Here is a 27,182-nt window from a genome sequence, read left to right on the forward strand (position 1 = left end):
TATAAACAAGAGGATCATGGGAAGCATGGCTGGGACTCCTCAACCAGGAGGGGCTGCAGACATTAGAAAGAGGCCCCAGGGGCCAGCAGGGCTGGCTGTAAGCCACTGAGTGTCTGACATGACCCCTTAGCAGTCACCTAACCTAGACAACACAAGTGGGAGGTGTGTTGCCAGATGTAGGCAGCAGATAGCTTTTGCTTGGCTTGTATTGTTTTAAATGTTTTTTTTTTTTTTTTTTTTTAATTAGTTAACAACTTTAAAAATGCCAGCTTTGACTTGAAAGTCTGCACTTCTGACTTCTAGAAAACAAAAGATCTAGCAACACTGAGCCACCTTCCTGCTAGGACTGAAGAACAATGTCATTTTCAGGCAACACACAAGCACTGCCTGTCACCTAGTGCCCTTCCCCGTCAGTGACCCTCCTAGCAGCTCTTCAGCTCCCCTGCCCTGCAGGCACTGGGGTTTGTGAACTCCTTCATCCAACCCCAGTGAAGGATTTGAGCCCAGACTTGACTGTAAACACAGATCATACCCAATTGGAAGCCCAGCTGGGATCTGATCCTGGGCTGGCAGGCTGCCTGCCTGCCTGTCCCTGCTAGCCCTTGGGGACTAAGGGAGTGGATGTAGGCTGTGGCTTGGGAGGGAACACTCACCGGTCCATGGAAAGCTTCTGGGCCAGCAGCCGCCAGTCGTTGCCCCGTGAGTTGGGGGCATCAAGGCTGTTGCATATCTTCTGGCGGATGGAGAGTGGGATCTTGAAGGCATAGGGCCCCAGCTGGGTGGTGGTGGTGCTGCTGGGGGCAGAGCAGAGGGCATCCAAGGAACCAGCCGCTGTCTGGAAGGGCAGGGGGCATGGGTGAGAGGGGAGAGGCTCTCTGGGGATGGTTCTGGGCATCTTTCCCTCCATTCCTCCTGTCCTGGGACCCCAATCTCATTGAGGCTCAGAGAGCCTCCTTACCACCTCCAGCCGCCCAGTCAAAGGTCTTCTTCCCTGGAGGGTCAGCCCCTAGGGCCAGGGCTGCAGGCTGATGCCCTGCCTTGGAGGGTGCACCAAGGACACTGCCCCAGGCTAACACTGGTGCCCTGAGGAGTCTCAGCCACAGTCTCACCCATATCAACCCATTTTACACACATAGAAAATGGAGTCTAGAAAGAGGAAGTGACTCATCCATGGTCACATGCCAAGTTAGAGGCAGGGGTAGGTCTCAAACCCACATCCAGTGCTCTTCACACTGAACTACAAGGCAGACACATTTGTCCTCTGGGTTGCCTGGGTTCCGTCAATCTCAATCTGGGTTTATAGTAGTTGAGAGCCACAGACTCAGACCTAGTACCTCCCTGGGTTCAAATGCAGGTCTTGGCACTCACTCATTGTGTTACTATGGACAGGTATTTGTGTTCCTTAAAACCTACCTTCTCATCTCCCAGGTGAGGATCATCCTATCTGTCTCCCTGTCTTCTGGGTGGTTGTGCAGATTTAATGACAAAATATATCACCTGGCACAAGCCAGACACAGGGTTGGCACTCAATAAATGATAAAACAGTTAACCAGCTGCTGTCCATTCTGATTCATGGTGACCCCCACATGTGGCAGGGGAGAACTGTGCTTCATAGGATTTTCAGTGGCTGAGTTTTTGAAAATAGAACAACAGGCATTTTTTCCAAGCCACCTCTGGGTTGGCTCAACAACCTTTGGCTTAGCAGTCGAGCATATGAACCATTTCTATCACCCAGGGACCAACACATGATACCTGTTAGTAAAAACTGACCCTGCCCCAGTTCAGCCTTGGGAGGGGCGGGGATGTTTGTATGGAGACATTTCTACACAGATGGGGAGTGGGGGGGGTGGGTCTGTGTGCTTAATTCAATGTCTCTCCCCCCACCCCCAGTTGAGTCCTCTGGGCCTCACCTCTGCCAGCGTGGTGTGCAGCTGGAATATCTGGCCCTCCCCCTCCACCTGGCGCACACAGATCTTGCAGGTAAGCTCCGTGGAGGCCAGGCTGAGTCGCTCCAAGGAGAAGGTGCAGTGTAGGGCCTTCTGGCTGCCACTCCAGATGTGATAGAAGGGGATCTCCTGGTGAGGGAGTGGGCCAAGGACAAGGAGGTGAAGCCTTTTCACATTCACCCAGGTGGGCCTGCCCTCATGTAATAGAAACAGAGGTGGGTCTTGGGGCCATCCTCAGGGAAGGTTGGAACCACTCAGAGGGTTAGTTTAGGCCTCTCCAATCAGATGAACAGAGGCATCATTAAGGTCAAGGTCAAAGTCAAGGGCCCTTTAGCTGGCTGGCTGGGCTTGTGACAGGCTGTCAGTTCCAGAAGGGAGCTAAGAAAGGGGATATATGGGAGAGGAGAAACCACAAGTCTGAACGCTTGAGTGTACACGTGAGCATGTGTGTCTGGGGCTGGGAAAGCCTCGATTCAATGGTGTTACACAGATGGGCAGGGCAAGGGATACACCCACCTGAGATCAGATTAGATAGCCTGCCAGGGTGGACACTCTTACAGGTGGTAAAGCTTCTTTGGGGATGAAATAGATGGTGTGTGTGCATGAGACTGTGACAGGGGTGGGAGTGTGTGGCTATTGGTGGCACTGAATTGGGGGTGTGTGTGCTGTGCCTGAGGATGGCTGGGAGTGTGGGGAGTGCAGGGGAAGTGAGATCAAGAGGCAAGAAGAGATTCCAGGTAGTACCAAGGCTACGGGACAGAGGGAAGGGGAAGGGGCCTGGAGGGGGACTGGTATGTCTCCTCCCCACCTCCATTCCTCCTGCTCCCTAGGCCCAGCTCTCACCTGGTACTTGGCCAGCAGTTTGCTCCTCCAGTGGGCATGGGGGATGTCGTGGAGGGAGAGGCGCAGGTTGTGGTAACTGTCCTTAAATAGTAGGGGTTTGGGTTCCTCCACAAGGTAGCCACCTAGCGTCCGCTCCAGCTCCAGCACCTCCTGTGGGTCGGAGGGAAATAGGAAGGGAGAACCTGTTATACTTGGCCAATGGGCTGTTTTCTGCTGCAGACTGTTGTGGGGAGGGCTGGCTGCCAAATGCAGGCAGAAGGAACCAGACTGTCATAGTATGGGCAGGGACCCACCTGAGTACAGGGTTGGGCATGCTCATAGAAGGCTTAAAGTATGGAGAGATGTACAGAAAAACGTATGGATGAATGGACAGATAGTTGGACAGATGGATGGATAAGTGGATTTACAGGTGACTAGATGGACAGATGAACTGACTGATGACTGGTTGGATGAATAGATGGGTGAACAAATAAATACAGATGGTATACAATGGATGGGTGTACAAACAGAAAACAGAAGAAAGGAAAGATACATGGATAGATGGGTGATGGCTGGATGGACAGGTAGACTGCTGACTGAATATAAATAGATGGATAGAAAGTTGGATGGATGGATGGGTGGGTGGATGGATGGACAAGTGGCTGGATAGGGGTTGAATAAACAAAGATGCCATCAAACCAGAATGTGGCATCTTCCCTTTTGTCTCTCACTTGATTTCCACTCCATTCTCTGGCCAAGTCTAAACATCAGCCAATGCCTTGGTACCAAGAGATCCAGGCTGCAAGAGCATTTCCCAGGAGGCTCCAACCCACTATGGGCCTCCTGGGAATTCAGGCCAGCTAGTCTCAGCAGGAGCCACTCACTCTCTCATTGGGCCTTTTCACTCATGTTGCATCAGTCCACAACTTGGAGTGTGAGACAAGTTACCTGAGATGGGGAGGCAAAAAGCTGGAAGGGGCCATAGAGCATGGGTGGGACCATGAGGCTTGGGGCAGGAGGAGTAGATGGAACGATGAAGAATGAAAAAGGGTTTGAACAGGGCCAAGTATCTGTACTCTTCCAATATTAAGTTAGGATGAGATTGAGGTTCTGGGAGTTAAGGATGGGATGGAGAGGTGTTCAAGGCTACAGGTGTGGGGTGGGGTTGTTGTTGTTGTTGTTGTTATTTGCCATCGAGTCGGCCCCGACTCATAGCGACCCCTCCTTGGGTTTCCGAGGCAGTATCACTACGGAAGTAGGATTGCCCAACCTTCCTTCCGAGGAGTGGCTGGTGGGTTTGAACCGCCAGCCTTCTGGTTAGCAGTCAAGTGCCACCCTGCCACTGTCAGCTCTAGATGAAGTGATCCTGTTCCCTTCCCTCCTTTTCTGCCAAGGGAGCCACTCACTTGGGGACACTACTCACTGTCCACCTCCATTGCATCAGCGGGAACCTGGCTGTCAGCTGGCCCCTTCCCTCTCTCCCTTTCACTCCCATCAATCTCTGGTTCTCTCCATTCCACTGATCAAACACAGTCCAGCCCCTCCTCTCCTTGGGCCCAGCACCAGCTTTCCACCTGGCCTCTCTATCTATAGTATAGCCACAAGGGGCTTTCTAAAGAGCACCTGTGAACATGTCTCTTCTGCTTCTATCCCTTTCCCATAGGTTAGGTCCCAAATGCCTTGGCTTGGCCACAAGGCTCTTAGGAAGCTGAGCCCTGCCCTGTCTCCAACCCCATCCCACTCCCCTGCTCCCCCTTCACAGGGAACCAACATCTGCCTTTGCATAAGCTGTTCAGTCTGCCTGGAATCCCCTCATCCTTCTCTGTCAGGACTCCCACTGGCTCTTGGGGCTTAGGTCAAAAACCAGCTTGTTTGACGTCAGCTCAGACTGCTCCCACCACTGCAGATCCCTCCCAGTCGATGTCCCCTCCCCTTGTGTGCAGAAGACCTTCATCGGAGCACTCGGTGACCTCCCAGTCTGCCTCCCACCTCTAGCCTGCAGCTTGGTGAGGGCAGAAGTGGTGCCCATTCATCTCTGTACTCAAGGGACTGATGCCATTTCAATGCTTGAGGAATGAACAAGTGAATGAATGGGGTTGAAGGTAGTAGAGGGGTGACTGGAAGAGACTACGAGCCTGGGAAGTGGGGAAAGCTGGAAGAAACCATGCAGCTGGCTGGCAGGGGGTGCTGGGGTTATTTGAGCACCTGTGGCCTGGCCCTACCTTCAGTGCTACAGGGGTGTCTTCCAGGCAGTAGACCCTGAGACTGTACTCCAGGGAGGTGCAGAGGGCAGGGGCAAAGATGGCCAGCTGAAGCCGCTTGACAGCTGAACGGGAGTAAGACTCGCCCGTAAACACGTAGGTGCCCAGTTGGTCCAACAGGATGTGGCAGGACTTAGCCTCCAGCTGGCAGTAGCAGGGGGTGTTCAGGGTCTCTTCGTCCAGGGTCACCACCTCCTGTGGGAAGAGGGTAGGGGTGGGTGGAGGGGTCATGGTCAAGGTCCTATGGAGGGGTCAATGGAGTTTCCCCTCCAGGGTTTGGTGTTGGTGGCTGGCCCAGCTATAGCCAGGAGGAAAGAGGCGTTCTCTATCTTCAGGGCAGGTTCTGATAGCTGGGCCCACCCCTGCCTGGGAGAAGTGCCTGATCCCAGCCTTGGCCCTCACCTCCCAGTGGCCCTGGTGGGCCTGGGTCTTGAGCTGGAAGATCCAGTCGCCGGCACTGACTTCAGCACAGTGGGGCACGGTGAGGATGACCGGGCGGCACAGCAGGAGGCCGGTGGGCCCGCAGGTCACCGAGGGGCTCAATACTGTCTGGGTCCCTTCCGAGAGTGGGCTGTAGGTGGGGTGGGAGGGAAGCAGTGTAAGTGTCCCAAGTTGGCCAGAGGGGGCCGGGGAGCTCAGCAGAGGTACCAGGCTCCAATTGGGCCCCCCAACTCAGCCCTAGGATACTGTGTGAGGGAGGGTAGGTTTCTTCAAAAAACTCTAGAAGGTCAAGGGAGTTGAGGAGAGGCAGAGAAAATGGCCTAGACTGTGAAGTTGTTTCCAGACTTCAGATATTATATTGCAGTGTTCTCACAGCCGGATCTTTGCACATGTTTTTAAAAGTTCTGCACTTTCTGCATTCAGTTTTGATAGGTGTTGCTAAGCTGCCCTCCGGAAAGCCTGTACCAGTTTACACTCCCAACCTGCTAGGAGAGGGCCACACTCTCACGCTCTTGCCTGTGCCAAGGCATTATCATTTGACAAAAATCTTTGCAAATCTGTGAGCAAAAAACCCCTGGTATCTCAGAACTGTTTTAATTAGCATTCCTTTGACTTCAAATCAGATAGAACTTTTTCCCAAAACCTATTAGGTCACTGTGCATGTGTGCACACATTTGAGTATGTGTGAATTTCTCGTTCATGTCCTCTGCCCACTTTCCTACTGGGATGTTCAGTATTTTCTTATTTGTCTGTAAACTTCTTTACATAGGAAGGCTACTAGCCCTTTGCCATACTTAGTTTTTTGTTCTATTATGCTGGTTCTGCCAAGTTTTAAATGTGGATATAGTACAATCTCAGTATTTTCCTTTGAGGATGACCTCTGGCCTTAGGATCAAGCTTAGTAGAGGAGACAGTACTGCTGGAGTCCCAGTGGACAGACCTTGGGGAGGAGTCATAGAAGTGGGCAGAGAGGAAGAACAGAAGGCAGCCTGGGGCCGGGGTCTCTCTACTCACAGGGTGTTTTCTGCCTTGTTGATCAGGAGGTACATCTCGTAGAACTTGCCTTGGGGAATGGCTCCATTGGGCACCAGCAGGCTGACCCCTGTGGGAGAAGGAGGTCAGCAGAGAGGGGCTAGAGGGAGTCCAGGAGCTTAGAGAATGGGTGGTGGGGGTAGTAACAGCTTGGGGTAGGAAGATTAAGACTTCTCCTGAACCCCAGGGGGTCACCAGCAGGGATAGGAGAAGGCCTGGGTCTGGGTGCATGGAGAGACCAGGCCTCTGACCACAGCAGGCTGTTCCAATATTATAGGGGCCTCTGACATTTCTAAAAGGAGCTCTGGTGGTACAGTGCCTAAGGCATTTGCGTATTAACCAGAAGGCTGGCAGTTCAAACCCACCAACCGCTCCGCAGAAAGGGGCAATCTACTTCCGTAAAGATATACTGCCTTGGAAACCCAATGGGGGTCACTGAGTCAGCCCTGACTCGATGGCAGTGAGTTTTTTTTTCCTGACATTTCTATGGAATGTCATTGTTGCTAATTGCCATCAAGTCGCCACAACCCCACGCACAATGGAATGAAATGCTGCCCAGTCCTTTACCATCCCCAACAATCAGTTGTGGGTGGGACCGCTGTGATCCACAGGGTTTTCACTGGCTAATTTTTGGAAGTAGGTTGCCAGGCCTTTCTTCCTAGTCTGCCTTAGTCTGGAAGCCCCTCTGAAGCCTATTCAGCATCACAGCAACACACAAGCCTCCAGGGATTGACGGTGGAGGCTCGACATGAGATGCACTGGCTGCGAATAGAAACTGGGTCTCCCTGGCAATAATTCCACCACTGAGCCACCACTGCCTCTTTCTATGGGGTAGAGATGGGCAAAGACCTTGGAGGCGGATGGTCCCAGTGCCAGTGTAATCCCTAGCTCAGTAGACGCCACTGGAAAGCTGTAAGGCTTTGCTAACCCAGAAATCTTTGCTGAGATGGTGTCCCTGCCCTCTCTAGCCACTAGAATCTAGGACAGTGCTCTGTAGGTTTGCTGAACTGCACACTAACTCCCTATTTAACAGATGAAGAAACTGAGGCCTACAGTGTGGTGGGCCCAAGGCTTCCCTGCCCAGGGAGAGGCTGACCCCATCTCCTGAGCAGACTTCTGTTTTTTAGTTGCTTCTCCTGCCTACCCCCACCTCACTTTACCCCCTGTGTGAGATGGGACAGGCGCACAGGCCGAGGCCAGGCAGAGGGGCCAGCAGTGAGGGGCCCACCTGTGCCGGGGATGCTGAGCCTCCCACCCAGGCAGCCAAAGGTGCCACTGACGCTGCTCCCCGGGTCACGGGGCAGGCCCAGGAACTGCTGAGAGCCAAGGCTGGCACTGCGTAGGTGTAGGAAGTGGGCGTCTCGGGTGAAATCGCCAGGGTAAGTGCCGGGTGGCAGGACCCCCAGCAGATCAGCCCCATCTGGCAGGCCTTGCCCAGAGCCGGTGGTGTTGGAGCTGTAGACCTTGATCTTGAGGCTGGGCAGGGGGTCCAGCAGGGGTGAGTTGGTCATAGGGATCTTGTCAGCTGAGTCCTGCAAGGCGTACACGGGCCCACGGTAGATGCCGGCACTGGCTGTCAGGTCAGGGGGCACAGATGGGTGAAGGAGTTGTGGGTTGTCTGTGGGGAGGGGGCTGCAGTCAGATCCAGCCATGCTCCATTAGCCCACCTCCCTCCTTCTCCTACTGGGGGCTCTCCTGTTGTAAAACCCCACCCACATGTCCAGCTGCCAAAGGCTCAGCTGCTACCTCCTACAGGAAGCCTTCAGGGATTTTTCCAGCCTGGGCTACTCCCTTCCTTTTTTGTATGTCTGTAATCCATAGTCATATGCAGTTAACTCTAGAACAAACTCTGCCTGGGAGGGAGTTTGGAGCTCCAACTCTGGTCTGGCTGGCTACCATGCCCCTTGAGTGCCCCTACTGCCACCCCAGGTATCCTTGGTGCTTACTGGGCCTTGCAGTCTTGAAGTTGACTGGGTGGAAGCCGCCGGTGAGGGCAGCAGATGAGTCGGTGATGTCGGTGTCAAAGTCGCGGCAGCTGCGGCGGTACACCACTACCCCCACCACCAAGAGGACCACCACGACCACGAAGATGGACACCACAAGGCCCGCATACAGTGCCACATCCCCTGAGGCATCCAGGACTGCAGGGACAGGAGAGGCATATGAAGGCCAGGCTGTGGGGGACCTAGTGAGTCCCAGAGGTCCCTAAGACCTTGAACGCAACACTTCACACAGGTGGGAAGGTGCTGAATGGACAGAGCAGTGAGCTGGGTTCTATCTGAGCCCTGCCATAGTAAGCTGAGTAACCTCAGCCAAGCCCTGTAACCACTCTGACCCGTCAGTCTCTTTGTTGGTGAAATAATCTCAAAACCCCTGTCCTACTTCCCTCCCAGTGTGACAATAAGAGGCAAACAAACAAACAACACAATGGCCTCTATGATGCATCCACATGTGACATTTTCAGATGTGTTTGTTCCCATGAGTTAGCTCCCTGCTGAGAGATGGAATCTGTGGCTCAGAGTCCCAGGGGCCACATGGTTTGTTTGGTCAGAGCTACATTTAAACCTACAGAGCCTCATTCCTAGCCTGCAGCAATTTCCACAGGACCAAAAGTCCCAGCTCCCAGAAATCTTTGCCAATACTGTTTTGAGCTCTTCTTCCATTCAGTGCTCTAAGGTGGGAGATGGTGGGGGAGGGAAGCAGGAAGAGTGGAATGAGATGGACAGCAATGGGAGCAGAGAGAAGGTGAGTGGGTGGGTGGGTGAGGGTGAAGAACAGGGCCTGGAGGCCACCCCAGCTACACTTCCCTCCCCAGGCAGGCTGCTGGTGGAGGGCACCCAGCTCAGGGTGGGGACAGGGCAGGCTGCCACACAGCTGGATGTAACTGCTGATGGCCCTGTGGGAAGGTGCCAGGGCCAGAGAGGCAGGGTCGAACTGGCTGTCCGACAGAACTATCTATGATGATGGATGGATTCTCTATCTGTGCCAGCCAAACAACAGCCACAGGCACATATGGTGTCATCGCTGGAATGTGGCCAGTGTGACTAAAGAACTGAAGTTTTAAGTTTATTTCATTTTAAATGATTTAAATACAAATTTAAATTGTCACATAGGACTGGTGGCTACTACACTGGATGGCTCTAGTAGAGCCAAGATGGCAGCCACCCTCCTCCCCGCTTCTTTTGAGATGAAGGAGCCAGCTGTTCTTCCCTCCTGCTTCTTTTAGGAGCTCCAGGAAGCATCTACTCTCTCCCCTCCCTGGGAGCCCTTGGAGAGACAGGCTGCCTTCCCTGTCTATACTTCTCCAAGCTCCCATCCCCTGGGGTCAGCCAAAGCCTCAAAGCAGGGCCTGGCAATAGCTCTCTACCACCTGCCTGGCCTCCTCTGGCTCTTCTCAGCTCTTGTTCTAGGGCTCCCCAGAGGATCCTGGCACCCAGGCCAGAGAAGGCTCCCTCAGAGCTGGGTGCCCCTCTCTCTAGGTGATGTCCTCTCTACCCTAGGGGCCACCTGCCTGATGATTTACAATCTTTAGTCACCAGCCTGCCTCTCCTGGAAGAGCTGGGCTGAGAGCCTCACTGCTGATTTTAGAAAACCCAACTCACTGCCATCAAGCCAATTCAACTTGCCTTGGGTTTCCGAGGCAGTATCTCTATGGAAGTAGATTGCTCAGTCTTCCTTCCAGGGAATGGCTGGTGGGTTTGAACTGCCAGCCTTCTGGTTAGCAGTCAAGTGCCTTAGGCACTACGCCATCAGGGATTCCAGAATTACTTAGAAACTGTGGTTTAATTACCACAGGCCAATCTGCTGACGGTGGCTTTCTTGCTCTGGTGTTACTGCAGCTACAGCACAGTCCCTTGGGGCTGGAGGACGAGCCCCTCAAGGGGACGCAGAGCAGCGGGCACTCACAGAGAACTTGGGAGGGCTTTGCCTTAGCTGCTGAGGTCCGAAGAGGGGCACTGAGGGTAGACAGATGTGGGGCTGACACTGGCCCTATCCCAGGAAGGCTGAGGGCACAGTAAGAGCACCAGGCTTGGCCACAAAAATATTTGTGATGCTATTTCCTAGGTGGGTCCTTGGGTAAGTCTCTTGGCCTTTCTGAGACCCAGTTTCTGCCCCCTGCAATGGGAAGGTCAGGATGATGCCCAAGCGCCCACCAGCCAGGGGTCTGTCTGTCTACGTGTGATGGAAGAGTTGGGTACAAGCAGCATTGGGCGCCAGGGACCACATGGGGGGTGGTTGGTGCGTGGACGTCCTTGGCTTTCTCTGCCCTTGCCCTGTCCTATGTCCCACATCCTGGAAAAGCCAGCCAAGGAGAACCAGGGGTCCCATAGAGGAAAGAAAACAGTCATGAAATGAGACTTACGGTGGCTTTTGGGGTCACTTAGAGTTTTCTTATCTGTTAAGGGAAATAAAGGGAAAGACAATGACAAAAGTGACAGGGTGGCAGAGCAGGTGATGGGGAATGGTGCAGATGAGATGACAAATGTGGTGGACAGGCAGAGGCCCTGAGGGCCCCACTGCAGGCCAGGCACTAAGGCCTGGGGCTGGGCTGAGAGGGTTTCCCTTACCAGGCTCTAGAACCCCAGGGCCCGCCATCCTGGGAACTCACTTTGCATGCACAGCCCATCAGTGCAGTTCTTGGAGTCGAGCAGTGTCCCGCTACAGTCACGGCCTCCATTCTGGGGTGGGGGTGCCATGCACTCACGGCTGCGCCAGTGGGCACACTCGGTGCTGCAGGCTGACCACTTGCTCCACTCAGTCCATGCCCCATCCACTGTAGGAAGCATGGCACAGCACGCAGGGACACAAGCATCACACAGACATAGGCATACACCAAATGCATGCAGGAGACAGTGGTACACACACACACAGACACACACACACACCATGTACATATATGCACACCACACAGAACCCATGCCAATGAGCACACACATCGGGGGGGGGGCATAGAGCATAAACAGACACGCCCAGACAGTCCAGTGCAGGATCACACACACAGACACAACCCAGGGTGGAAAAACACCGCACCATTCACACAAACACACAACCAAAGAGAAAGGACCATAGACAGATGGCCAAGGACAGACAAGCAGAGTGAGATGAAGAAGAAAAAGAGAGGAGAATGTTTCAGGACTGGGGCCCATGGCCAAGGTGTCTTCACAACTCTATGCAGTAGTGCAGACTCTCCCGGGCCCTGGGCAGCTATGGGATCTTAGCCTAGGGCCTGCCATTGAGAGGCCTGGGCCTGAAGGGCAGGAGAGCCCAGGCTAGGAGGTTAGAGAGAAGAGCCTACCCTCAGAGCTTTGGCCTCCATCTTGCCGGCTGCCCATGGCAGGGCTTGAGTCGGGGTCACAGCATCTAGTCCAGCCTGGCCACCCAGCTAGAGGCCTCTGAATGATGGGGTGGGAATGGTCGTCCTGACTCTGACCGACACCAGGGAAGGCAGGGATGGGGTTGGAGTGGGGCTGGATGTGAGCAGATGCCACCTGGCTAGCCACCCTTACCTGGGCACACTGTAGTACAGGCAGTCTTCTGGAAGGCCTGGCCCTCACAGAAGGCTCCTCCGTTGAGTGGGGCAGGGTTGGTGCAGGTCCGTGTGCGCTTCTGCCAGCCTCGACCACAGCGGTTGGAGCAGGGCGACCACTCCACCCAGCTGGACCAGCCGCCGTTTACTGCAGGGGCAGCAGGTGGCCGTCACTCAGCTGGCCTGGCTCTGTGACCCTCTGTACCCCTTCCTCAGCTCTGCCTTCTCCCCTGATGAAGCCCTTCTCCACTCAGGCCTGACATTGCCCAGGTAGAGGCCTCCTGCCTGCAGGGCTGGGGACTCACATACCAGAGGGCTGACCTGGGAGGTCACTGACTATTCCCTGTCCCCACTGTACAATGGCAAATGGAGGCTCAGGGAGGGTCTGACACTTACTCAAAGCCACCCTGTGAGTTATGGGGGGCCTGGGACTACAAAGTCATCTTAGTTGGGGCTCTGCCCCTCCACCCATGGGGCCCAAGGAGACAGCAGGGAACAGATTACAGGCCTGGGCAACTGTCTCTATCTTGCTAGGACAATAGGTGGGTATGGGGGATACTGGTTGGGCCCTGCCCCAGCTCCCTGACTTTAAGAGAATGAAGTTTCTCCTTCAGAGCTAGGTAAGGGGCCTAGAGAATGGGGTCAGTGCTACTGGCTGGGGGCTTAGGAGTACCTGAGTAAATCACTATATTTTGTTGTGTGACCTTGGTCAAGTGACCACTCCTCTCTGGGCCCTCCTCTTCCCCATCTGTTCACTAGGTGGCCAGGTGCTGTGCCTCCCAGAGCAGGGGAAAGCCAGGAGAGACATACAGCCCAGCATCCTCTCCTCCCCCTGGGACTGTGCGCGCACCCCCATCCTGAGCCTTCCTCACCAAACACGATGACAGTGGCAGTGGTGCTTCGGCGCTTGGCCACGATGTTCTTGGCCACACAAGTGTAGTTGGCTGTATCAGACAGGCGGGCCTGGCGGATGATGAGGTTGTGGTCAATGGTGAGCAGGAAGTTTGTATCCTGTGCAGGGTCAATGATGTCCTCATTCTTGAGCCATTCCACCTGCAGGATCAGGATTGGGGGTGAGAGGGACATGGTGAGGGCTTAGTGTCTGTTCACCTGGAATCCTGGGGAGTGGGCCCACTATGGAGGGAAGGGGGCAGGGGTGATAGGAACAGTTCTATCCATGTCCACCCACAGTGATGCAAAGAGGCCAGACCCGTGAAGAGCGAGGCACTGTGCTGGTCATTTTACAGAGCACAGTGGTTACATGGAGCATCCGTTAACCAGCTGTGCCATTTTTGGGAGGGACTTAACTGCCCTGAGCCTCAATTCAAGCAAGATAAAATGAGAATTTAAGTGGATCTACCCCATAGGGCTGTTGTGAGGGTCAAATGCGTTAGTACATGGAAAGTGCCAAGGACAGTGCCTGATTTGCGGTCAGTACTAGTTAGTGAGTGGTGCATGCCTTTCTCATTAACTTTTCAAACCAACTCTGTCAGGCAAGGTGAGAGGCCTGACATGGTGATTAAAAACATGATCCCTGAGTCTGGCAGACCTGGGTTCAAATCTCAGCTCTATTAGCTGGGCTGCCCTGAGTGGCCTTGTCACCTTACCCAGTGCTGTTTTCTCAACCACCCTGCAGGATTGCTGTGGGACAAATGCCTGGCACATCTGGGAGCCCAGAGACAAGTAGTGATTCTATAGGTTTGTCTGAACCCGTTTTCCAGAAGAGGGCATGGGCTGGGGGACGCTAAGTGATTAGTGCAAGGTTTCAGGGTCAAATAGGACAGCTCCCCAGCTTAAGCCCAGGGTTCTACCCCAACCCCTGTTCCATGGAGTTCCCTAGGTTTCCCAATACCCTGCTCTAATTCCTGGACTCCCAGTGCAGGGGCATGAGTGGGAAAGAGAGTGCATGTCTGGAACATGAGTAGGGGTAGTGGAGGGGAGGGATGGGCAGGTACTCAAAGGCTATGTGTCATGGGAAAGGGAGTGGTCAGCTTGCTGGGTAAAGACACACTTGGACACCTTTGGCCTCCATAAAGCTGAAGCCTGGAGTTCTGGGTGGCAGACAGAGATGGGGTACACAGCCCATGAGCATTTCCTTTATAGGACACAGAGTAGGGGCCAGCTGAGGAGCCTCCTGGCTTCCTGCCCCACCTGTGACCTGTCCCTGCAGGGACCTCACAAGTGCAGAGTTCTACAGAAGCGATAGTTCCCTTCTTTGTCCCAAGATTTGATCTTTCCACCCATGAAACAAGGAGGACTCTAGGAAGTTGTAGTATCATGGTTGGTAGAAATAGCCTAACTGGCCTCCTCCATGCCCAGCAACCCCCACGTCCCACTCACTTCAGCCACAGGAACCCCCTCCGGAGGGCGGCATTGCAGGAGAACCTCGTGGTCCAGGGGTACCTCCTTGCCCAGAGGCTCTTGGTCAAAGTTCTTGCGCAGGTCTGGGAGAAGGAAGAGGGTCCCAGGGCAGTCAGCCAGAGTGGGAGTATGACGTGTCCCCCTCTAGCCACTAGGCGGCAGTGCACACCAAGGGACCTGTTCATAGGGCCATCTGGTCTTTATCTGGGGAATTTCTTTTTCTCTAAGGGCAGAGCTTCATTAGGTGGAGTTGGCGGGAACAGGGTTCCCTCCCTGACATAGTGGTCCAGGATTGCTGAAGAAGCTGGGAGCTTAAACAGAAGTAAGTGAATGAGGGAGAGTAGCTTAGAAATCCTGGGGTCAGAGGTAGCCTGGGGTGGGTCTAGAAGCCACCTCCTAATCTAGCATCATGTGCCCAGATATCACCATGGGGGTCATCTTCAGCCAGGCATGCCCCAGGAGCCTTCCACAGATGTGGAATCCCTTCTGCAGGATCCAAGGGAAAGGGGAGACCGGCCCGGGGTGGGGAGAGGAGGGTCAGGGAGCATACAGGCGATGCGGACATAGGCTCGGCGACTCTTGGTTGTGCCTGCGGAGCTCCAGGCCACACACTGGCACCAGTAATCCTCCAGCCCGAACAGCTCCTCCACTTGCTGCCGCGACACCTCAATCTGCACCTCTCGCAACCTCAGGCCTGGGAAGAGGAGAGAGAAGCCACTGGGCACAGATCCGGGAACACGAGGCACAGGGCACTGGCCCGGACCACTCTCTCCACCCCCTAAGAGCTGTTGGCCCGGCTTCCAGTTTCCCTCACCTCCATCATTTCTCTCATCTCCACTGCCTCCCCCTGGCCCAGGTGCCATTTCATCTGGGCACCGCAGTGGCTTTCTAATACAAGCTTCCAGGCCCCTCCAACCTAGTTTCCACCCTGTAGCCAACGTGTGCTTTTCGAAATGCGCACATGGCATGTCGTCCCCCAGTACTCTCAGCATAGAGACCCAGACCCTCCACAGGCCTCCAGCCCGTCATGATCTAGCTGCTCCTGACTACTCCCTTCCTGACCCCTGGCCGTCTCCCCATCCCTTACACTTGCCGGGCCCCTCTAATCATATGCAGTCCCCTCGCCATGCCTGGAACTCTCTTCAGTCCTCTGGGTTTGCCCAGTAAACTCCAGGTCACCACTCAGCTCTCAACTGGGCCCCACTTCCTGTAGGAAGCATTCTTTGATCCTGCGCCCACCCTATGTGTCTCCAAGCCCCAGTCGGCACTTCATGGCTGCACTTCTGTATTTATACTTTGATCGTGCAACTACCTTTCCCTTATCCAGCTTGATTTCCTCACAGCACTGACCATTACTGGAAGGATATTATTTATTTATGTGTTAATGTGTTAATTGTGTAGCTTCTGCAGCAGAATGAAATGGGGCTTTTCCTGTTCATTGCTGTGGTCCAGGGCCTGGCGCAGAAAAGGGAGTCAAGAGACGACAAGAGTGCAACAGAGGGGTGAGGCCAGGCTCTCCCACCTTTTGGGGCTTTCTTGGATAACTGGATCGACCAACTTACACAGAGAGGATCATTCACCCCCTTCTCCTAACCCTCTGCCTCCACAAAGTCCTCTCCCTCAGAAAGAGTGAGCTCTCCCAGATTCAGGTAACCATCCTAAAGCTAAAACACTCGGGTAAACTCTAAGCAAGACACGGTGATTATTATGCCACTGCATCCGGCCCAGGCTAGGCACAAAACTACTCTGGCAGGTCACTGGGTCTCATCTAACCCCTTCCTTTTACATTTGGAGAAACTGAGTCTCAGAGAGGGCAGGTGACAGGCCCAAAGACCCACAGCAAGTTGCCAGCAGTGCTGACATCAGCTCTCTGGTGTCTTCTCTAGTTAGCACTCTGTCCCCTCAACCATGAGAGACCTCTTTGGACCTCTCCCAATAAAGTTATTGCCTAAATGCTGCTGCAGCGTGGGGGAGGGGCCCTTGCACTGTGCACCCAGACAATGAGGAGAACCCAATCCTGATGGCCAGGGATCTAAACAGGGGGCTTTAAAGGACTGCCATGAAGGAGGGGCAAGCATTAAGAGTGGTTTCCCGAGTGGCAATTCTGTCCACACACACTGGTGCACCTGTCAAGGGGTGATGCGGCCACACCCAGGATAGGACAGCAGTGGCCTTGCCTTACTGCCAGGCTGTGGGCCTGGAAAAGTGGTTCTTTCATGTGGCTCATCTATCCAAGGTGGTTTGAGCAGCATTCAACCAGTTGGACGAGGGAAGATCATCACTCAGAGAAGCCTGAATCTTGTGAAGCAGATGCAGGAGGGTGAGGACTGAGGCCTTGGTGTCCCACACTTGAGCCAGCCTGATGGCTGAGGGGCAGGGGGCGCCTGGGCCAGGACACCTGAGGTGGGACTGCCTGTCCCAGACCTGGCATGAGCTAGTTTGTGGGGACTATCCCACCCCTCTTGGGCCCCCTGTTGTTCCTCTTCTGTTTTCAGAGCCTCAGAGAATGCCAGGGAGGCCTAGGAGTGGAGTAGGGCCAGTCTGGTCCACTACTGCCAAGGGAGTGGCCTGCCTGACTATTGTCTATGATTTGCAGATAATGGGGACAACAGTGCCCCAATTTCTAGGGCTGGCAGGGCCTGTGTGGCTGGTGACAGAGGAGTTAGAGTCATGCTGTTACCATTACCAATAATCACAGGGCTATGAGGGACCCCAGCAGGGCACACTAATGGTCCCCTCACTCTGCCTGGATGCCTAGCTGAGACCCAGAAAAATCCAGAAAGAGGATGGAGGAGGCAGGCATTTATTGAGGACCTGTTGGATCCTGGGACTTTGCTCAGGGCTGTAGTGTACCCCCTCAGTCCATCCTCCCCAGGGCTTCTGTTAACATTCTCCAGTTTACAAATAGAGGAACTGGGTTCAGAAAGGTCGAGTGACTTCTCCATGGTGACACAGAGAGAGGGCAGCTGGGATTTTGGATTCAAGCCTGGGTAGTTTTGAAATCTGGCTGTTTTTTATAGCAAAACAGAGAGAAGGAAAAGTTGAAGGCGGTAGAGAGTGTATGCAATGAAGGGAGAGAGAAAAAGAAGGGAATGAGAGTGTGAGAGATAAACAGGAAGAGAGCAACACAGGGAAAGAAAGACACAAAGAGAGAGACTGGGATTAAAAAGAAGAGGCAAAGAACTCAAGGTTAAAAGAGACGGAAGGAAGACAGGGCTGAAAAAGAAGGAAAGAGAAAAGGATCAAGAACAGGAAAAAGTGAAGAGATAGTAAAAATAAACAGGCTGTGAGTCTGGGGATCCACTGGGGCTCCCCTCCTCCAGTCCCATCAAGTGACAAGGAGCAAGTGGCCCAACCTCCTGTCCTAAGGCCTGGGCAAGGCTTTTTGCCCTTGGGGTTTCTGCCCTGTAAACAGGGCCTGGTGGCAGGCAAGCCTTCCACTTAGACACGTCACCTTGGGGCAAGTCCTCCTCCCCCAGCCTCAAGAGATGAATAGATGTGAGGAGCCCAGGTCTGTCTCCCCCACTGGGGGCAACAAGGGCTGCACACGTATCTTGGAAGAAAGGGGCCTTATACCCTGTCATGGGTTGAATTATGTTTCTTTGAAATATGTTTTAAATCCTACCCTCTATGCCAGTGGTTGCAAGTTCTGGTAGCATAATGCCTAAGGCACTTGACTGCTAACCAGAAGGCTGGTGGTTCAAACCCACCAGCCACTCCTCGGAAGGAAGATGGGGCAATCTACTTCTATAGTGATACTGCCTTGGAAACCCAAGGAGAGGTCACGTCACTATGAGTCCCACTCACTATGAGTCGGTCCCACTCGAAGGCAAATAACAACAACAACAACATGCCAGTGGTTATAATCCCATTTGGGAGTGGGCTGTCTTTGTTATGTTAATGAGGCAAGATTAGCATAGAGTCTGTCTTGAGTCAATCCCTTCTGAGATATAAAAGAGATTAAACAGGCAAGCAGAGGAGAGATGGGAAAAGAGAGACATCAGGCCACATGAAGATCACCCAGGAGTAGAAGCTCAGAAGAGACAAGGACTTTCTCTAGAGCTGGCAGAGATAGAAAGCTTTCCCCCAGAGCTGGCACCCTCAACTTGGACTTCTAGTCCCCTACACTATGAGAAAATAAATCTCTTTGTTCTAGTCATCCACTTGTGGCATTTCTGTTATATAACTAAGATATACCTCTTTCCCCATTTCCCAAGTTCCAGCAACTATCCTCTCTCCCTCAGGATTTGGGCTATATCCTAGCACCATCTGTACCAGTCTTTACTCAATATTATTTAACTTCTAAAAATCTGAAACAATTTATTTTTATAAAGGAAATGTTATATATTATTGTGAATGGAAACAGTTTCACTTCCATCAACAGAAGAGAATTATAACAGTAACAATAGTGCTGAATTCTGGTTAAGAGATGCAGGTACCACTGGGTACCTGGGCTGTGAGGCAGAGGCCTGCCCCTCTTTGTTAAATAGGGAGATGAGCAGGTGTTAGAGGGTAAAAGAATCCTTGTACTTAACTAGAACTTGCTCCTTAATGTAAGCAGAGGGTTTGAAAGAAAATGGAAAGGGAATAAGCACTTGGCAAGGGATTTCATTTCTTTATCACAGTGGCACATGGGCACCTAGGGTCAGGCTGGGACATGGGCTACCACTGGAAAAGTACTAAGGAGCTCTGGTGGTATGATGTCTGCGGCATTTGACTACTAACCAGAAGGTTGGTGGTTCAAGCCCACCAGCAGCTCCATGGAAGGAAGATGAGGCGATCTACTTCCATAAATATTTGTTGTTGTTGTTATGTGCCGTCGAGTCAGACCCGACTCATAGCGACCCCTCCTTGGGTTTCCGAGGCAGTGTCACCACGGAAGTAGATTGCCCAACCTTCCTTCCGAGGAGTGGCTGGTGGGTTTGAACCACCAGCCTTCTGGTTAGCAGTCAAGTGCCTTAGCCACTATGCTACCAGAGCTCCCTATATTTACCACCTTGGAAATCCAATGGGAGTCGCTATGAGTCAGAATTGACTCAACAGCAGTGGGTTTGGTGTTTTGGTTTTTCTGGGGAAATACTGATCCAGGGGGAACCCCTGAGGGGGAACCAAGGCCAGAGGGGCACCATGGCTGTGGGAAGTCCCACATGGACCCTGTGGTGGAGCCAGGTCTGAGACTCGGTGTCCCCTCTTCACCTCTGGGCCTGGGGGCATACGGTGCCAGGGCTCCAGGTACCGAGTTGAGCGGGTGGACTCACCGGTGGCCTCATCCAGGCCCTCCTGTGTGACATGGTTGTTCTGGCTGACCCACTCGCCATTGCACTTGAAGTAGATCTGCGTGGCAGGGAACGCCCGGCAGCGCAGCTCCACAGGCTTGTTCTTCACGATGTAGGCGTCTTGTGGCTCCTGAAGGAAGTGGGGCAGGGGCTCAGCCGGTGCCGACGGAAAGGAATCTGGGAGTACCTCACTGCCAGTATCAGTGCCTGTGGGGAGATAAGGGTTCTGTGAGGGCCAGTGGGGGGCCCGCTGCTGAGGGGGCACAGGAAGTGCAGAGCAGGCCTGCAGCGATATTCTCTGTGTGCTGGCAAGGCCTGGCACTCCTGGGCCTCAGCTCTCCTCCTGCCTACCTTTAAGATGCTGGGAAAGGGCTTTAGAAGATAGTCTCAGCTCTATAATGCCATGAGTTTCTGCTTCTTCACAGATGGAGACGTAAGGGTGGCTCGGAGAGGTAAGGCCATCTACCCAGCCCTACCCAAAGTCCCCTGCCCTAGCCCTGCCCACTCTTGCTCTAGTTTCCCATAGTGATGCTGAGGTGGGTGGTAGGCTGGAAACCTGCCTGAGGATGGACCTTAAACCAGGGCAGCTCTGCCCAGAAGTCACGGCTGCCCTTTGCCAGGCAGACAGACAGGGAGACAGAGAGATGAGCCCACCTGTGGGGTCATGGGGTGGGGGTGGGGTCACAGCTGCACCAGGCCTGGGCTCCCCAGTGCTCAGGCCCCTTGCAGGCCATCTCCTCCAGTCAGCCTCAAGGGAGGGCCAAGGAAACAGCAAAGAAGTGGAGATACCTCAGCAGTTCCTCCAGAGCCTCCCACCCCCTTGTCAGAGGCTCGATCCACCCCTTGCCTCTTCCCATCTTGGCCAAATCCATGTGAGAAAACTTTATAAGCTGGGAACACAGGGAGGCTCTGCCTCCCAGCAATCCCCTTCCCCTCCCCCCTATTAAAAATAATCAAAATCCAAATGAATGAATACATAGGGTTTATTTTGAGCAGTTTTGTTTCTAAAAATAGTAACTCAGAGTAGGCTAGTTACAATTGTTGAAAAATAAACCTTTTAATTAGCTCAAAACCATAACACAGTATTTGATGGCTCTGTGATTTAAAAAAATTTGCAAATTCAGGGAGTAAGTGGCTCCCTGCAAGGAAAAAAAAATTATTCTGAGGATTGGCGATTTTGTTGTTGTGGTGGTTATGAGCCATCGAGTCAGACCTGACTCACAGAGACCCCTCCTTGGGTTTCAGAGGCAGTATCACTATGGAAGTAGATTGCCCAACCTTCCTTCTGAGGAGTAGCTGGTGGGTTTGAACCGCCAGCCTTCTGGTTAGCAGTCAAGTGCCTTAGGCACTATGCTACCAGAGCTCCATTTTACAGAAGCTTAAATTGGACAGTGGAGTGCCTGGGTTATACCAATGGTTAAGCACTCAACTACTAGCTGAAAGGTTGGTGGTTCGAACCCACCCAGAGGCTCCTAAGAAGGCAATCCTGGTGATCCGCTTCTGAAAGGTCACAACCAAGAGAACCCAACAGAGTTCTACTCTACACAAGTGGGGTCGCAATCGACTCAATGCCAACTAACAACAAAAAATACAGTATTTACGTTTCCATGGTGACAAAGAACTCAAAGGTTATCGACTCAGCATTAAAAAACGTTTCTCCAGAAAATTGAGCCTTTTACCTATTTGTACCTGTGAGACCTCTAGGTATTAAAATGAAAGAAGCACACAGTCATTTTCATTAAATCTCCAGGTAATGAGTTTGTTATCGTCTATCCTTTTTGAACTGGAAAAGGCAAATTGACAATGTTGCTGAGAAGTTAGCACTTCCTGGTAAAAAACAGAAAACACAAGTCTGTTGTTCTGCTGTTCTGCTGGGTCAGGCTTTTATTCTTAATTTTGGGCTCTTGGGAAAAAGAAAGTACTTGAAATAAAATAAGATGTCCGTTTTTAAATTTCTCAACATCCATGAGGGGGTCAAAGGGAAACCAGAGCCTGTGCACCTCCCTGGAAAGAACACCCCTCAGGAGGTGAGACAAACAGGAAGGGGGAGGGGTGGCCTCACCAGTGCCAAAGGGAGGGAAACCGGGCCAGGCCAGGCCAGACCACACAGTCCACTTAGGAAAATTGACTTTCCAAAGCCAAGCTATCGGGCAGCCAGGGACAATCGGTGCTCTTCTTCCTCTGCTAACTGCTCAAGGGGAAACAAGGAATTAAGCTGCGGGGGTGGGAATGGCAGCACAGCCCTTCTCACCAGCCTCAGCCCTGTCACCACCTTCATGCACCACAACCTCAAGTTGACTGGGGTTCCAGGAGTCCTACGTGGCAGCTGGGATCTTGCACTAATTCCCTGGGTCAGGAACCATAGTGGGAAACGTTTGGCCTTTGAGAGACATGTCCCTATGGGCAGAGGGGCCAAGGGACCCTGATTTCCCAGGAGCAGAAGGAACAAACATGCCTAACATGCCTGAGTTGCATACTCGGGTTTTCTCTTTGTTCACCAGGTCCCCTGCTGAGACTGGGATGGCCAGGAGCAAAGACCAAGCCTGGTCCTCACCAGCCTTGGGCTCTGGGCAGTGGGGTGTCATCTGGGGAAACCAAGGGAAAGCCAGCAAGATGAGGTGTGGATCCAGCTCCATCCTGCATGGCCATGGGACCCTTAACTCTGAGAGCCCTTCACTCCAAGCCTTGAAGTTTCACCTGAGAAGAGGGCAGGAGGTGGCCACTTTCCCCCTTCTCTGACTCGTTTTGAGGACGGTGCGAGATAAACATGCCGTGGGTCTCCAGGACGGGGCCAGGTACATCATAGGTCCATTTTGTTGCATGAGAATAACAACTAAATGCTTAGCTAAAATTAGGTGCTATGTTTTCAATAATTTACTTACTTTCTTGCAACAATCCCAAACGGTATGTTATACTACTATTCCCATTTTATAGATGGGGATACTAGGGCTCAGAGAGGTTAAACAACTTGCCCAAGGTCACAGAGTTAGCAAGAGGAAGAGCTAAGCTTTGAATCCAAGAAATAGATTTCAGAGTTTGGGATGTTGCCCAGGACTCCACACTGCCTGTCCTTACTAGCTCCACGATACTCTGGGGGGTCCTCATACCTGAGAATCCTAATAGCACCAGGGTACTCACTAGCTGTGATTCCAGTTTACAGAGACTTTCTCATCAGAGAGCCTGCAGGGCTGGGACTGGCCTTATCATTCCAAAGCTGAAGGCCATTGTTGTTGTTACGTGTTGTTGTTGTTGTTATGTGTTGTGGAGTGTCTCTGACTCATAGCAACCCCTCCTTGAGTTTCTGAGGCGGTATCACTACGGAAGTAGATTGCCCAACCTTCCTTGCGAAGAGTGGCTGGTAGGTTTGAACCACCAGCCTTCTGGTTAGCAGTCAAGTGCCATAGGCACTATGCCACCAGAGCTCCCCCCTAGGCAGGATGAATGACCTGCCCAAGGCCACCTGGTGAGTGGGCAGCAAAGCCCCTGAGGGCAGGCCAGGGCTCCCCACAACCCCTTCTCTGTCATTCACAGTGACATGTTCTCTGTGGCCAAACTGGCAGGCTGCTAGGGTCTGGGAGCTAGGGAAGTTGGTGGGGATTTGATACCAACCCAGAGCGCTTGACATTGGTCTCTTAGTGGCCTGACAGCTGGTCACAATGCCCACTCTGAGATGGCTCTGTGGTTCCCCATCACCCTGGGCAGCTCTGGGGAGAGCAGGGTCAGGCCTGGAGGGCATGTGGGCAACAGAGAGCCAGCCAAGCTTCCCGCCTACCTCCCCACCGCCAGCATCTTGTCTCTGTCTCAGCCCAGAGGGGTGTAAGGCAGAGCTCCAGCTTTAATCTCAGACACCTTGGGCACTGACCTTGGAGTGGTGGCCATGGGAGGAGGTGCACAGGACCTCCAGGTACAAGAACCATGTGCTTTTCTACCATGTAGCCTCACCAACCCAGCTCCCAGGTGAAGGTGCCCAGGCTCTGTGGCACTGCTGGCTGTATTTATGACTGTCGTAAGACCAAGTACTACAGCCTTCAGTACAGATTACGCTTCAACTTAAACAAAAAAGCAACATCTATGATTAACAAAGAAATGATTGAAACTGTCAAGGATTTAATTTCACTTGGGTCCACAATTAACACCCATGGAAGCAGCAGTCAAGAAATCAAATGACATATTGCATTGGGCAAATCTACTGCAAAAGACCTCTTTAAAGTGTTAAAAAGCAAAGACATGACTTTAAGGACTAAGGTGCACCTGACCTGAAGCATGGTTTTATCGCATCATATGCACACAAAAGCTGGACAGTGAATAAGAACGAACAGAGAAGAATCAATGACTTATAATTGTGGTGTTTGCAAAGAATATTGAATATACCATGGACTGCCAGAAGAACCAATAAATCTGTCTTGGAGGAAGTACAGCCAGATTGCTCCTCAGAAGCAAGGATGGCAAGACTTCATCTCATGTACTTTGGACCTGTTATCAGGAGGGACCAGTCTCTGGGGAATAACATCATGCTTGATAAAGTACAAGGTCAGGGAAAAAGAGGAACACCCTCGGTGAGATGGCTCGACACAGTGACTGTAACGATGGACAAACAGCTATGACTGTGAGGATGGCACAGGACAAGACAGGGCTTTGTTCTGTTGTACACAGGGTTGCTGTGAGTCGGAACGGACTCTTCAGGACCAAACAACAACAGCAACGCAGTTCAAGTAGGCACAGATAGGATGGATGAAAACAAACATTAGGCATCCTTTAGTGCAAGAGGGCTTGCTTATGGCAGCCCCACAGTCCCAGCCCTCCTCTCCACTGACCTGGGCAGGAATCCACCCGAGAGGCCCCTTTAGTACCTCCTCATGGACTGGGCCATTGATTGGCTCTCCATGTCCCTATGCCCCAGGCATTCTGGAGGGAGATGCTGTCAGGAGCTGAGGAAGAACAATTGAGGGCGGACCTGAGAGATTCCCTAGAGGGGCCAAGGGGCAGACGCTGGCTGGCTGGCTGGCATACAGTAGGTGTTCAATAAATGGAAATGAAATCAGTGTGTGGGGTGTGCCAGGGAGTATGTAGCAGCTGAATTGGGCCCCGTGCCCTAGACACTTGGAGACTCCCCAGCTTCTTCCCAGCTCTGGCTTAGGCCCTATGGCAGAGGGAGGCTCGACAGGTGTTCCTGAATGGGACAAACTAAGCCAGGCTCTGTGGGTGCCAATCTGGAGGGAGAAGAATAGCGGAGTTCCAGGGTACCGGGGTGATAACTCTGCCAGGCACTATTCAAAGGGTGTTCCATACTAACTCATTCAACCCCGTAACAGCTTCAGACAGAGGTTCACAAACTTTTTTGGTCCTCTGTGTCTCACTGAAAGGGCCCTGGTACTACAATGGCTAAAGTGCTCAGCTTCTAACCAAAAGGGCAGAAGTTTGAACCTACTAGCCACTCCCTAGGAGAACAAAACTGGCAATACACTGCTGTAAAGATTATGGCCTAGGAAACCCTATGGGGGCAGTTGTACTCTGTCCTATAGGGTGCCTATGAGTCAGAATCGACTCGGCACAGAGCAACAGTGTTCCAGTAATTTTTTCATGGTGCCCTAAGGCCGAATCAAATACCTAAAGTTCTATTTATTATGTTGTCAGATCTAAACAATTTAAACCGAAACCAAATCCACTGCCATTGAGTGGATTCTGACTCATAGCGACCCCCACTGGGTTTCCGAGGTGATAAATCTTTACAGAAGTAGACTGCCCAGTCTTCCTTCCACAGAGGGGCTGGTGGGTTTGAGCCACCAACCTTCTGGTTAGCAGTCAGATGCCATAGGCACTGTGCTACCAACCTACTAGCCATTTGTAACACTATATATATATATATGTGTGTGTGTGTATATATATATATAAATTAAAAGAAAAAATAACATTTTAATTTCATTCCTAGATAAACATGATTACTTACCTGTAATGGGATGGGTGTATCTCTTGGGCACTGCTCCACACTGTTTGTTTCACAGTGCTTGCAAATGCCAAAAATGCAACTTTGCAAAGACATGCTGTCATCTAAAGAAATCAGTGTGAAGTAATGTTGAAACTGAGCTACCTTGAGCTAGTAGTTTTTGCCTTAACTGAGAGCTGTCCAATTGCTGCATTTCCTTTGAAAATAAAAAGTATCCCACAGCATCTGTATAAGTTTGCTGCAACATGCTAGTGAACCTTGGCACCCAGTTTGGGAACCACAGTCCTATGTGTTAGGTACTATTATCATCCTTATTCTACATATGAGGAAACTGAGACTGAGATAGGTTAAATAGCTTGCCCAGGGCCATAAAACTAGGAAGATGGCAATGAGTTAGTTTGAGTAGAGCTGGGAAGCAAATCCAGGTAGTGTGATACCTGAATCTGCCTTCTGAACTTTTTGCTAATATGGGGAATGGTACAAATGTCTACCATGTGCCAAGTGCTTCACACAACACCAAGGTGGGGACTATTTTACACACAACACCCAAGGTGGGACTATCTTCCCATTTTGTAGGTGATGACACGGAGCATCAGGCACTGGTCAGCTGGATGAAGCTGGGCTTTGAGCAGTCATGTCTCTCTGCTGTTTTCAACTCAGTCCCTGTCTCCTTGGCTTTGATACAGTGCTCCCCATTGGCTCAACCACTGCAGAGGAAAATAGCTAAGGCAGACTCCCCTGCCAGACCGGAACGAGATTTCCAATAAACCAAAACCAAATCAGACTCACTGCCATTGAGTTGATTTTGACTCACAGCAACCCCCACTGGGTTTCCGAGGTGGTAGATCTTTACAGAAGTGGATTGCCCCATCTTTGTTCTGCAGAGTGGCTGGTGGGTTTGAACCACCAACCTTAGGTGCCTTAGGCGCTACTCTCCACCAGAGCTCTTTTTTTCTTACAGTAGAATTCATCTGGGCCTATTGTTGCAAAAATGCAACACATCTTTAAATACAAGAAATGTTCCAGGTACCCCAAGATTAAAGTGTGAAGAGGGCAATTCCTGTACAGATGTAACCACAAGACAACCCAGGGCAGGAAAAGAAAAGCCACTGAAATCAAGAGTCCTGGGTTTCATTCCCAGCTGGGGACTGACCTTGCTGTGTGGCCTGCTCCCTCAGCCCTCTAATCTCTGTATGTAAAACAAGGATGTTGGCCAATTCAGTCTGTCAAGCCCACTCTGGTTCTATTGCTGAGGTTTCAGCATGCCTTATGGGGAATCTGGCAACCTATGAAAGTGTTTGCTTAATGTGGAATCGCCTTTCTTGCCATTGCTATTCCTGGCTGTAAGACCCAGCACACTCTGTGGTCCTAAGGCAGAATGCGGGTAGGACCTAGGGAGGGAGGAGAGAAACCTTTTGCTGTTGGGATCTTCCATCATGCCCCAGCCCACCCACTCCAGGCCTGAGACCAAAATGTCTGTCACCCAGAACCTCTGGATGGGTCCTCCTGTGGTGCCATTAAAACTCTCTGTGCTTAGAGGACACTGAGCATCTGTTACTGGTGATGGAAGAA

The 27,182-nt window shown here is 52.2% G+C and overlaps 1 protein-coding gene across 1 annotated transcript in view; it reads right to left on the reverse strand.

Annotated features, from left to right (window-relative positions):
• Positions 1-27,182, reverse strand: part of UNC5B (unc-5 netrin receptor B) — a 99,298-nt gene that overhangs the window by 3,394 nt on the left and 68,722 nt on the right. The window contains exons 2-16 of the mRNA XM_007940650.2: positions 19,649-19,873; positions 14,941-15,084; positions 14,370-14,473; positions 12,902-13,082; positions 12,010-12,177; positions 11,112-11,276; positions 10,866-10,898; positions 8,449-8,643; positions 7,731-8,120; positions 6,485-6,572; positions 5,432-5,600; positions 4,991-5,224; positions 2,790-2,939; positions 1,911-2,075; positions 654-835 (exon numbers count right to left, since the gene is read on the reverse strand). Coding sequence (XP_007938841.1) covers positions 654-835; positions 1,911-2,075; positions 2,790-2,939; positions 4,991-5,224; positions 5,432-5,600; positions 6,485-6,572; positions 7,731-8,120; positions 8,449-8,643; positions 10,866-10,898; positions 11,112-11,276; positions 12,010-12,177; positions 12,902-13,082; positions 14,370-14,473; positions 14,941-15,084; positions 19,649-19,873 — 2,593 coding nt within the window. The remainder of the gene's footprint in view (positions 1-653; positions 836-1,910; positions 2,076-2,789; positions 2,940-4,990; positions 5,225-5,431; positions 5,601-6,484; positions 6,573-7,730; positions 8,121-8,448; positions 8,644-10,865; positions 10,899-11,111; positions 11,277-12,009; positions 12,178-12,901; positions 13,083-14,369; positions 14,474-14,940; positions 15,085-19,648; positions 19,874-27,182) is intronic.

The sequence above is a fragment of the Orycteropus afer genome, unplaced genomic scaffold, assembly GCF_000298275.1.
Source record: "Orycteropus afer afer isolate SDZICR_OR568_19922 unplaced genomic scaffold, OryAfe1.0 scaffold00070, whole genome shotgun sequence".
Lineage (NCBI taxonomy): Eukaryota > Metazoa > Chordata > Mammalia > Tubulidentata > Orycteropodidae > Orycteropus > Orycteropus afer.